At 38.6% G+C, this 12,816-nt stretch overlaps 1 protein-coding gene across 1 annotated transcript in view; it reads left to right on the top strand.

Moving 5' to 3' along the window:
- LOC128672133 (lysine-specific demethylase 3A-B-like) overlaps nucleotides 1-12,816 on the top strand; it is a 149,468-nt gene that overhangs the window by 123,002 nt on the left and 13,650 nt on the right. Inside the window, exon 9 of the mRNA XM_053749074.1 lies at nucleotides 8,543-9,017. Coding sequence (XP_053605049.1) covers nucleotides 8,543-9,017 — 475 coding nt within the window. The remainder of the gene's footprint in view (nucleotides 1-8,542; nucleotides 9,018-12,816) is intronic.

Here is a 12,816-nt window from a genome sequence, read left to right as displayed (position 1 = left end):
TGATTACGATTACATGGTAGAATAAGCATGCGTGAGAGTTACCGTCGCATTGTACCATTAAATGTATCATGTATTACACCGGTGCAACGCTCTATTTACTCAGGCGGTAACAATAGAAACTAATAATGATAATTTTGCATTAGATATGTGTTGCGTGCCCAAATTAAGCTGTGCATCATTATCGTCGCTCGTACGTGCAGCAGCATCGAGCGCGGCGCATGCCAGCGAATGAAGAAATTGAGATCTTGTAAATTGAGGCTGTTATCCGAGTGTGAAGTAGTGTAATATTATAAGTTGAATTAATATTCACGATGCACTGGTTGTGGGGCGGGCAAGTAACACAAAATGGCTGCCGGGGCTCCCGGGCCGACCGAGTCGTGACCGCCAGGAATCCACGCGCTCGTTCCGAACTAAACCCTCATCAATTATGCATGAATGCGACTGAACGCCGATGTTTGCTCTACGAGAGACAACAATTTATTGCGTCGTGTGGTTTTTGAAATTCGGTCGCGACCGGTCTCGGCCCCATCCTGCTACGGTGATGAAACTCTTCGGCGCCGATACGGTATCGATAAAAAAAATCGCATTTCATCAAATTTGACATTTGATAGATCTTGTCTGGGGAGTAGTAGAAAGAAAGTGGTTATTTTTCGCTCGTTTGTTTTTGTCGCTTAGAAACCTGTTTTAGATGGCACAAGTGTTTCACAATTTAATCGTCTCATCGTTCATGAATATCACAATGATTCATAGCTATTGCATCAGGCAGGCCGGACGACGAATTCATTTAATCGTGATAAATAATAGTGAGACTGTGGAGGAGCGCCCGCAGGCACAGCTGTGTAAGCTATCGATAACGCGGAATGAATAACACATTGTTCTGTGAGTCTGACTGAATTGCCGACAGCGAAGTAACATCCTGGTGTAATGATATAAGCGGTAATATCTGAAATCATGCATAGTAAACAACACATAAATTGCAATTCGCGTCTACATTGAATTTAGAGTAACTTAACCTGTAGTTGTCTGTACAATAATTTCTAAATTATAATCTTAATTAGTATTTCAGTCATATACTAATTGTTTCGCAAAATCGCAAGCTTAACATCATTTCATATCATAAATTTTCTCCCACGCAACTCGCGTCTTGTCACTATCCGGAAATCATAGGAACGGTTTATTACAAACATAGCAAATACCTTTCCGTCCCACTCTGTATCTTATCTCCTACTTCTACAATGCGTTTCGTTGATGAGATAACCGTCTGATAACATGTTGATAACGCTATCATTTTCATACAAAGGTACTTTCATAACTACGTCTTATGTTGTCTGTTTATTCATTTTCAATGTCTGTCCTTTTTGTTTTATTTTTATTCCATTCGTTGTAATTAGCGTTAATTGAAATGGTTTAAATTAGGTTAGATTTAATATTGACGCATAAATTTCAATGAGGTTTTTATTGACTCACTTTCATTTCTGTTCTGTTCTCACTATTTGAATAAAAAAAATATTCGATTTTCAAAGCTGATCCTACTAATATTGTAAATGCGAAAGTTTGTATGTGAGTGAGGATGTTAATCAATCGCGCAAAAACTATTGTACAGGTAGATGTTAATTAAATCTGGTACCTTACCTAGGTAGGTAATACCTACACAGCTAAAATATAACCGGGAATAACACATAGGTTAAAGCTTGTGTCCTATATAAGTATATAAAAATATATAAGAAGAATAGCAAATAGATACCGAATGACGCGAGTAAGCTTAGTCATTTGTATGTGACCTCTATGTAACTCCAAATTAGTAAAGGACAAACAGAAATATAATACATACACACATACTTTTATTACCATTTTATATCAGCAGCGATAAAATATATACTTGACTCTGAGTTATTCATAGTGGGCGGTAATACTTCAGGCAAATATTTTGTTTGTAAATACTTGGCACAGAATTCGCGGAACTACTTACGTTGTTCTACCAGGAAACTGAAAATGTATCTGGAATGAAAACTCGTGTATTTCTTGCATCTACCTACAACATGAATGACTATAATATCAGCTTCGTTTTAAACAAACGGATGGATAACACTGTTAACTGTTATCACTGCTGCAACCAGGTTATCGACTGGTGTTTGCTCACCTTATCAGTAAATACCCCACTATCTAACTTATCTCCGAAGTATAACGAACCATTGTTTGAACAGTTATATTTAGGATTATTAACAAGGCTGTGTGAAATTGTGTGTGTGATTGGCGTGCGAGATAAGAAAACAGACTATCATCCATTTGCATTACGATTTAAAATGCCTCATTAAAATAATTTTAAAGAAAACATTTTTAAATGGTTTTCCAGTTATATTTTTTTACTGTATTGAACATAATACGAAGCATTTATTCATTGGCGTGTTAACGCTAACTCGATTAGCACAAGGCCAAAACGAGGTATGTGACCTCTTTGGTTGTTTTTACAAAAAACTACGAACAGGTTTTTTATTTGTCTATGTCAGTATCCGCCCGCATGATGGCGCAAGGTAAAAACACGATAGGATATTCATTGTAAAATACTTGAACTACATAACAAAAAGTTAATTACTTTTTTCGCCTGCAAATACGTTAGTAATAGTTCAAGAAGTAATTGTTATTACCTCAAGTTCTGCGTCTTTATTCATACTGCCGAATAATAAGTTTTGTTAGTAATCGAGTAAGTAACTGTTTTACATAAATGATTCTATGTAATATTTGCGCATGCATGCGTTATGCAAATGCTGTTTTTTCGATCGACCATCTGGTTATTAGGAGGCAAATGATTATTATTACATGCTCCAAGGTGATCCTTAGAGATTTTTATTGATATTTTGTAATCAATGCAGATTGATTGTTTGATTTGCAAACCCAAGCCACATAACCATGTACTGCCTTCTTTGTGTTATTTATAAAACTGAACTGAGAACGAATTGCTTGTCACGGAATAGTTGGCACGTTGCCAAATCGTTAGCATGTTGTATCCGTTTCGGTATGTTGGTCAACGATCGCCATTTGTTTATTTTTTCTATTCATAGACAAAATTGGTATAGGAAATTGGAACGTTGTTTATGGTTTTGCCAGTTTATCAACATTTACGTACGTAGGTAGTACCTATACGAAAACAGCATGATTAGATCGATCATTCATGTTTCAGAAAACTTGGTTATACTATGTGTCATTAGTTACTAATTACTTACGTTGACCACACCAGTAACTAACTCTGTGAACTAACAGTTAGTATCTTAGGTACCCGAGTAAGAAGTAGTAGGCACCTAGCGGTAGGTAGGTGTAGTTCTAATACCTACTTAAAATTATCAACCAAAATTCTTATCTTCTTCATTAAAAACAAATTCAGTTCATTGTTGTAATTTTAATATTATGTCCCTAATAATTTAAGTTGGTTAACAAGTCTATCGATGTTGTAACCGACATGACATGTCGGTCGCATCGTGATATCGCCATCTGCCCTTCCTGTTGTATGTAGGTAGGTTAGCTACTGTAATTTAAAAACAATACTCCATCGTTTATGAGGAATGGGGCGGGTTGCATTGCCATCAGTCATCAGGTGCCTCGAGGACTGTATGTGAGGGGGGAAGCAGAATTCCCCCCTGTCCGCATGTTTCACCCCCGCGCTGCCGTTCACTTGTTGCTACGTTGCTGCAGCGTCGTAGTCGCGTCGCGCGCGAGACTGGAGCTCCGATTCCCCCCGCACCGCTCCGTGCGGCCACCATTTCCCTCCCCGCGGCAGTTCAGTTCTTTGTGCGCTATTGGACCTTTCGCACGTCACTTCATACAACAATTTGACAAAGTCGTAAATCTTCCTAGACAGTCATAGCCAACTGGTGTGGTGTGAGTACGAGTTAATATTTCCTGAACCCAGTCAAGGACGCCGTCCAACGGATTTGATTGAAACTGAATTGGATATGCCGATTTTCCTGTGATCTGTGATAGTGCATTTTTTGCTGTGGTGGTCGAAGAAATTTGACGTTGATTTGCTGTTTTGTGAGAAGTGGTTCAAAGTTTCTGCTAAGCTATTATTATTATTATTTTCTTTTTATATAAACTTACAGACAGGTGAGTGATATTCATAATCATTTTATAATAAGTAACTTAGTTTTGTGTACAAAAACAATTGCTAAACGTATTGGACAACTGCAGTTTCTAGATACCTATGCCCGCCAGACATATTTTACGTAGAAGTTCCATTAACACCTGTTTAAATTTACCGTTTTATTTGCCAAGGCACCTTTCTAAAGTAATACTAGATATCGTTCCAATATTATTTTCACAATCTTTCTTCAAAATTACTATGTGCACATAACTAGTTTGAAGTCAGTAGGTATGAAGGTACCTAGCTATACACTAGCTATAGTGTCTATTTGTAGGTAATTCATCATTGAGTAGGTAGGTAGGTAACCTATCTATGGAGAGGGAATCGAAGACTGGACTACAGTCCTATTTTCTATCATGTTTTCCTAATTTATATTAATATTATAAATGCATAAATTTGTGTGTTGTTAAGTTTGTTACGATTTCACGCAGAATCTACTGGACGGATGTTATGAAATTTGGTACATGGGTAGGTAGAATATACCTAACCTGGAATAACACATAGGGTACTTTTTACCCCGAAATTCCCGCGAGATTGTTAGTATAATCTCGCGATAGACTCTTATATCTAGTAATGTAGGTACCTACCTACTTACCGACCTAGTAGGTATATCTTATCAAAAATGACCTCTTATTGCATTCCTCACCCCTTGCATCAACGGCCGAGTCGAATAAGAAAAAATAAAACACTATTTCTATTTGCACGTCTACCTACGTTATCGGATCGTACGATAATGGTCGATGTTATCGATCCATTGTTTATTGTTGGAGAAGCCTGTATAATAAATGTAACTAATTGCTAAATGGGTTTGTGATTCATTAGTCGTACGTAAATAGGTAGGTACCTACTCTACCTACATTGTTACGGGTAATTTACTTGTGACAACGTTGAACTGTTCATACATAGAACCTTCTAATTTACCTACGTGTCGATCACAAGTTTGTTTATACTACCATCTAGGTATACCTATTCTCAATAGAAAACAGTCACAATTTCTATAGTTTGACTACCTAGTGCAATAGGCTATTGTAACGAGACGGTCAATGATGTACCTACCATAGTATAATTTGGCATGAAGAAGTGAAACTCCAACTTCATAAAATTATGATATTCCTGTTCAATTAAAAATGAATTTTGTATTCACTAGAAAGCGAGGCGTGCGGTTTTGCGGCAGACCTACATGCTCAGTTTTCAGTACATTATCGACGGGCACTTGCGCAATACCTACAGTAATTACGAACATGTAGGTATCTCGCACGAAACTTATAGCATACAGAGAAAGCTTTGTCACTGCTAAATGTCCTATTAACGGTTATTGTCCGAGTGGAAGTGTTTCATTACACGCTTGGTGACTTGACACGCTCTAGTGGCTTTAACGAGATAGCTTTGACTCGACAAACTAGCTCAGACAATGTAGCAACTAGGTATTAATGAGATTATTGGTCTCTCCTCATCGCAGGCAATGCGTCATCTATTTCTATTCAACGTAAAGTACAACTATTAATAATCTCTAAGCCATAATCTATGGCCTGTGAAAACGAGATCAAATAGCCTGTAAAAGGCCTACTGCTAAGTCTATTCGATATTCGTGAGGTCAATGAAGTCGATGAATATTCAAATGGCCTGATTAATCGATTTTAGTCACGCGCACCGCACACTCTACATCCTCTTTAAAGCCAGTTCTTTGAGTCAACGAAATAGGTTTGATGGTTTCGACCTCTCGACCCCGACCGCAATAATGGAGCACCATATAATGAGCGCATTCTTGTATCTACTTACATAAAGGTAGGTAGGTACCTACTTGAACTTTAAGATTGGTGAGTATTTAGTTGTCGTATTCTCGGAAAATATAACATCTGCTGGTACAACTGCTGTTTTGGTAAACAGCAGTTGCATATTATTTTCCGAGAAAACCATACAATACGCTCATGTCGAGTTAACACGATCTATGTAAATTCCTGACGCAGCGGTTAGTGGGGAGTCCCCCACTGACATTGTGAACTGTCCCTGTGAGGACGAACTAATTCGTGGAAAATGATAAATGAAACTATAGTGGGGAATTTTATAGAATTGTTGTGAATTTATTAGACGCAAAAGCGTAAACAGTATACAAATACTGTTTAAATCTCCCATTAAGCGCTGCGTCAGGAATTTACATAGGTCGCGTTAACTCGATATGAGCGAGTGCAGCAGTGGGCGCAGAAACGGCTACCGGAGACCCGCCCTTCATGAATAACTCAGCCGACAACCGTGGTCAGGATTTACGGGCGTCGTCGGCGTGCGGAGCGATCGTCGCGCTTCGCCGGCTCTCCGTGTCAACTTTTTGCCTTCCCTTCCTTTCTATTCTATCTAATGAAAACCTCTCACCGGTTCCGTCTCGTCGTTTGTCTTGTCAATCAGCGCTGTCATGGCTGCTCTGTTGCCGCACTTCCCCATGGAGTTATTTGTTGCCCCATTGTGCTCGCCCGCTGATCACTGTCGCATTGTCTCGCAGCTTTTGTTTACATTCGCTCAATAGTCGTTTGTTTGTGGAGAGACGAGTTTGTTTTCTCTTCGTCAACGTATTCTTTGAACATTGTATCTACAGATAATGCCTGTTGAATTTCTAGTTATGGAACTGTTTACTGAAACCTGTCGGGCTGTTCAGCCTCTCGTTGCGTTTTTACGTCCTCATTTCCTTGAATAACAGGTACCTAAATGCTTTAGAATGTTTTCGTTTTAATTGCAATTATTGACTTATTTTATTTATATTTGTTTAAACTTATTGTTTGTCAAGGTTTCGATAAATTTACAGGGAATTGATTTTATTGGTTACGGTTTTATCACGCGTTCTTATCTGTTAATTAAATACTTTGTAACTGTATTTACGTGATTGTACATTTTATTGGATTGCTTGCGTCAAAATTCTGGATATTTGCCATGCATTGCATAAGTATTTATATAGTTTATATTTTATTAGGAAGGGTAAGGGAAGTACCTTCCTTAATGTACGAAGGTTGTAGGTACAATTTCGCAATATTTCTTCGGGAGGATATAAGATTTCAATTTATAAAGCATTGTATGCATGAAACTACAATCGTTGTTACTTTTGTGTTATGATATAAATAACTTTATGCAATTATGTATCTAAACAGCTAAATATCGTCATCATAAATCATACATCAAGCCGTTCATTAAAATTTCGTTTCCGTAGGATTTAGTCAAACAAACCGATGGTAAATGGCGCTTTATTAGGTAGGTGGCGCTACTGTGCATAAAACTTAAATAATATTCCTATATCATTACGCGGGTAATACCGCGGGGTGCAGCTAGTGTGGCATAACGGTCATTTACGTGAACTCGTGTTGTACTTGCAGATTGTCGTAGTCTCATTCCATTCCACATGATTGAACTCTGTCAATAGCATACGTAAGTGGCTGGGCAATATCATTACGTACTACTTGTGCTGTACTATGTACAGTGTGTAACAAATACGATCGAATATAAATCTGTGATCGTCACGGTTTTACGCACATTGCGACTATCAAGGTGAAGTAATAAAGATTGTGTTTGTATGCCAAACTTCCTATTGACTTATTGATAAGCTTGCTCTTTAAGAGTAAGCTTGACATGTCCGTATTGTCCGTGGCACGTAGACTTTTTGAAGGTTAAACATTTTACTGAATAATTAGTCGCGCGACTCGTGATTGCCCGCATTCTGGTTTCTCGCCAAATTCTTGATCATCCGCTGCTGTAGCAGAGTACCTATTGGGTAACGTCCAACAGTCATTCACATTGGCAATAATATTTACTCACCCACGTATAATTTTTTATCATTTTTTTTTACCTTTCTGCTCCGGGTCTCAACGTACCAATTAGTAATACATTTCTTGATAATAAACAAAGTAAGTCTCTAGCTAGCCAGGCAATGGAAATAAAATAAATTAATGTCAAGGTCGATCGACAATAACCAACCCAAAATTAACTTGCGACATCTTGTTTAATTCTCGCGATCAATTGGGATTGTTCCAATAATATCAGCACATTATTCACGTCGCTTTATTGAGAGTGACAGTGCTAAATGGTCCCGATGACTTGTTTAAAACTAACTGCGGGGCGTCCGCTCCGCATACAATACATATTTTTGCGTAGTTGGGGCAGCGTGTGAATGAGCTTGTTTTGGCATTAGCCCAAACTTACTGACGACTGTCCAAATAATGACGTCAGCTATAGAAGATTTAGCTGTCAGGGAGATTACTGTATGCAAGTCAAGCCCCGCTGATTGATAGACGTGTTGCTACCTAGTTTATCGATCTTTCTATCATGGTTTAGGTAGTTAATTTGTTTTGCAAAGATTTTTGTTAACATGCTTTCCTATTTACATTATGCAAATAACTTTGTAATAACGGAGGATTTCTTTTGTTTCAGGTGCGGCTGTAAATGTGAGTGCGATTGGTGATGTCGAAGTCAGTGACGAAAACAAGTGTGTAAAACAGGAGGAAGTGAAGCCAGAAGTGTGTGCCAGTGAAGGTGAAGTGCGCAGTGAAGTGAGTGCAGGCGCGGATGGTGTTGCCAGCGCCGTGGCCTCCGAGGAGGACGACTGTGTGATAGTGTGCGCGCGCGATGCGGACGAGAGGTCCGATTCTGGAGTGAGCGGTGTCCGCTCAGGCGGATCGGCCAGTTCGGTGGAGGAGCGCGAGTGGCGCGGAATGGCGCACGGCTATGGCGGCGGTCCACCCCCGCCCCTGCTGCACCTGCCCCCGCCGCCGCCCTCGCTGTATGCCAACGAGCTGCTGTGGAAGCAGCGGTACCAGCCGCCGCTGCATGCCCCCCTGCATCACACCATCGCCGATGACTACCTGGCGGCGACCTACGATAGAGAGAGACATGAAAGACTGCTACGGTGAGTCCTATCACCATGTCATTCATCACCATATCAAATGGACTGTAGAGGTTTAATTCATCAAATCATCCATATTCATCAGGAACTTTGCTACTTTAATCAGCGGCTCAGTGCCGACTATTGAGGTAGTTTAGTTCAGTTCAGCAGTCAAAATATCAAATTCCCTTTTCATTTACTCCACAGGGTGATGTTCTCATCGATGATGTTTTGTACAGATAAAACATCGATTTTGGTCATTAACTAAATCTTGATAGCTTAGTATCTTATCTCACATCTAATCACTGCTGATGTAATGACAAATTACACAGATAGAAATGTCATCAGTTATTTAAGATATTATAACAACTGTGTATGTAGTGAATGACTCATGGCAGCTCGGCTAACCTATAGCGACTGGTTAGTAAATAAAATGAGTCATGGAATTCCGTTGAAAGGAGCCGGCGGTAATGACATGCAATAAGCGAATTAAACGCTTGAATTAAACGCTGACTTGCAAAAACCTCATAAATCTATACAGTTTCGTAAAACTTGTTTCATTAAATCCGCAATGAAACTTAATTGGAATGAATTAAGTTGGCGTAATTGTAATTCTATAGCTAATAAATTTGTTTACCAATAATTAGTGTTAGAATAAACAATTGATTCCTAGAAACAACGTCTTTAAAAATTGATAATTATGCAATTTTTTGCAAGAACTGTAGGCACTGTGTTAATACATCGAACTGTATGTATCTAAATCTCTCGTATGATTACGTAATTGAAATTATTTGAAAAGGTTTAGAACCCTATTAAAAATACATTCAATACGAACAACGAACATGTGCCACTTTTGTAGCCACTGTGACCTTGACCTTAACGTGAGGCCTACGAACAAAAAACTACAGTACAAAAGCCCTTCGCTGTGTATTCATGGCAAGTGCTCACGAACAGAATCAGCCAATCGTGAAGATAATGATCTGGTTTTACGTTTTCCTCATTTTAATAATTATGTAGCAGGTCAGATTGTATAAGAGATGTTATGTAGTCGTTTCTTGTGAGTTTTAAAAAGCGTTACTGCTTGGTGACATTCGTTTCGTTACTTACTTTATTTAGGTTACCAACGCTTTTATTACCATAGATTTCATGTAAAACATAAACAACATGATATAACACATATTATGTGTTTTATTGCTTTTGATTATAATATAATATTAGTATAGATTGATAGAATCGGTAAGCGGATACTGAGGAGGAAGGAAGAAGCTAACGAGCTATATGTGTACCTATCAAAGTTGTTCAGAAATAGTGATTCTATGACTTAAATATTATTTCCTCAAAAAACGGATTTACATTCGTTTGCTTCAAAGATCTGATGATTTCCAAACACATTGTCCAAACATAGCTAAGAACTTGATAACTCTCCGCCTTCTGCCGTCGGGCGTTAAAAAAGGTTTATTTCACCAATGGCATTTATTCTAAAAGGCAAGGTATAAATACCTCGATAAAATGTACGTTACTCTCTTCTTTCACGATTCTATTATGTATTAAAGAATGACACTAATTGGCACGTTATTGAATTTATCAATGGATTGTTGTTGGAACCACCGTGGGAGGTCGCCAACCAAGTAGGTACAAGCCATGTTCAGGTCAAGGTCACCCTTCGCATATCAACGTCTCTCTGATGTCTGGACGTGCTGACCTCGTGTTGTAGGAAATAAGTGTACAATTCGACGATTAATATGTTGCATTTTATACGCGATTAAAATGGTTGACCAATTAACGGCGTTTTACAGGCCTACCATTAACTTTTACAGAACGATTCCAATGCAACTCAGTTCAATTTGGGCACCTAAAATGAATCGCATTCATACTAAAAATTAAGTCGATGGTACGAATTTGCGATGCAGTTCAATTTAGGCCATAAAGTGGATCGCGTTAAGAGGTGATGGTAAGCCCCCTGAAATCGTGATTGAATGAATTAAGTGGATGCAAGGCATACAGATGGCCTCATGCAGTAAAACCTATTTGACGCTAGGGGATATTTTTCGTAATAACGTACGGCGGTAGCAGAGGTTAAAAGGTTAAAATAATGAAACGAAATGTTAATTATAAAATACTAGATGTTGCCCGGGGCATCACTCCCGTGGAAATTTTGAGATTAAATATAGCCTATAGCAATCTTGGATAATGCTGAAAGACACCATTTCTAATGGTGAAAGAATTTTTGAAATCGGTTCGGTAGTTTCGGAGGTTACCTGCTCCCAACATACAAACCTACAAACGCTTACTTCTTTATAATATTAGTATAGAAATACAAAAACACTAAATACTGCAAACGGTTTAGTTTTCGTTTTAATTCTAATGGTTTAGTTTGTTCTGGCAGGAAGTTTGATAGGTACTACGAATGAATTAATACTTACGGATATTTTTGCATCATGCGCAGCAACATGCTAGCTAGCTAAACTCGGAGAGTAACTAAGTACTCGTACCTATTTCGGTTTATGTAGCTTATTAATTTATGTGTGATTATTCATTGTAACTATTTTCTATAGGTATATAGTTATATATATGTTATTTGTGTAAATTATGTCGAAATATATGTATGTAAACGACACAATCACAACGTATGATTTTATATAGATAGTTCAAATAAAATTCATTCTACGCATTTAGCTTTTCTGTTTCATATTAGGATTTTGAAAATCGAATAAAAAAAATCAAATGAGATAATTAGGTACATGAGAGTGGAAAACGGCTCGTGATTGCAATATTCGGACGTAAACGTAACAAAGAAAGCATAAGTGTGATAATAAACGTACATAATCCCTTTGTCTTATCATTATCTACGCTGATATTAAATTTGGGGCCATTGACCTGAACATTGATAATAAATCTATGGTCGTCGCTGTAGGTAATACAAAAAAGTTGTACATTCCCGCTTGGCTAGAATTTTTTTTAAAAGCTAAACATTGAAATACGGAATATTACGTAAATCTGAACGCAGAAGGCACCAACACAAATCTCCCGTTACCTTAGTAGGTATGTCGTGTAAGACAATATAATTTGATCATGCTTTGGAAAATTGGCGGCTTGTGGCGAGCCGTTGGTGAGTGGCGTCACCACGTACCCGATCTCCAGGGGGACACTCATTTACACATATCATCCTCAACACACATACACATACATATAGTTATACCCCCGCCTCTGCGCTTACCTTAACCAGCCGGCCATAGTGGATTAGCAAGAGCAGAACACACGCTCCAGGGTGGAAGTGTATTGCACGTAATGGCACATAATAACGGGGAAACCCGCTCGAGAAACTAGTCTCGCGAAACCGGGGCCGCACCTCTCGACACCCTTAGCTATTTTACATGTGTTGCTCCTTGTCGCCATGTTGCGGCTTGATAGGGGCCCATATGTAGTCAAGAAGTAGCGAGTCACCGTCTGCTGGCTTTTATTTCCTTAAACATAAGAAGCAGAGGTAATTATTCTACAGCTTGAATACTAGCTGTGGAGGACGGTCTGTTTGTGGATCCCAATGTTGCATCGAGCGGCAGACTGTCTTATTATTAGATTATAAGGTACCCGAGGCCTTTTCATTTGGCCTAATGACCGGCCCCCGTGGGTCCGTGATTGAAGAGTGTACCGACATTGTAATCTTGTCACTACACTACAGAGTTAACATAGTAGCTTCCCGCTGCCTGTCTGTCCCTCTGTAAAACCATAATAAATTACACCTTAGGTGTAAGTATACCTAATTTATTACGGTTTTATTCTACTATCTATTGGTGAAAACCGTACAAAAATCCATCCGATAGTT

This window comes from Plodia interpunctella, chromosome 8, assembly GCF_027563975.2.
Source record: "Plodia interpunctella isolate USDA-ARS_2022_Savannah chromosome 8, ilPloInte3.2, whole genome shotgun sequence".
Classification (NCBI taxonomy): Eukaryota; Metazoa; Arthropoda; class Insecta; order Lepidoptera; family Pyralidae; genus Plodia; species Plodia interpunctella.
Note: the sequence above shows the minus strand (reverse complement) of the source record. Positions and strands in the feature narration are given on the sequence as shown.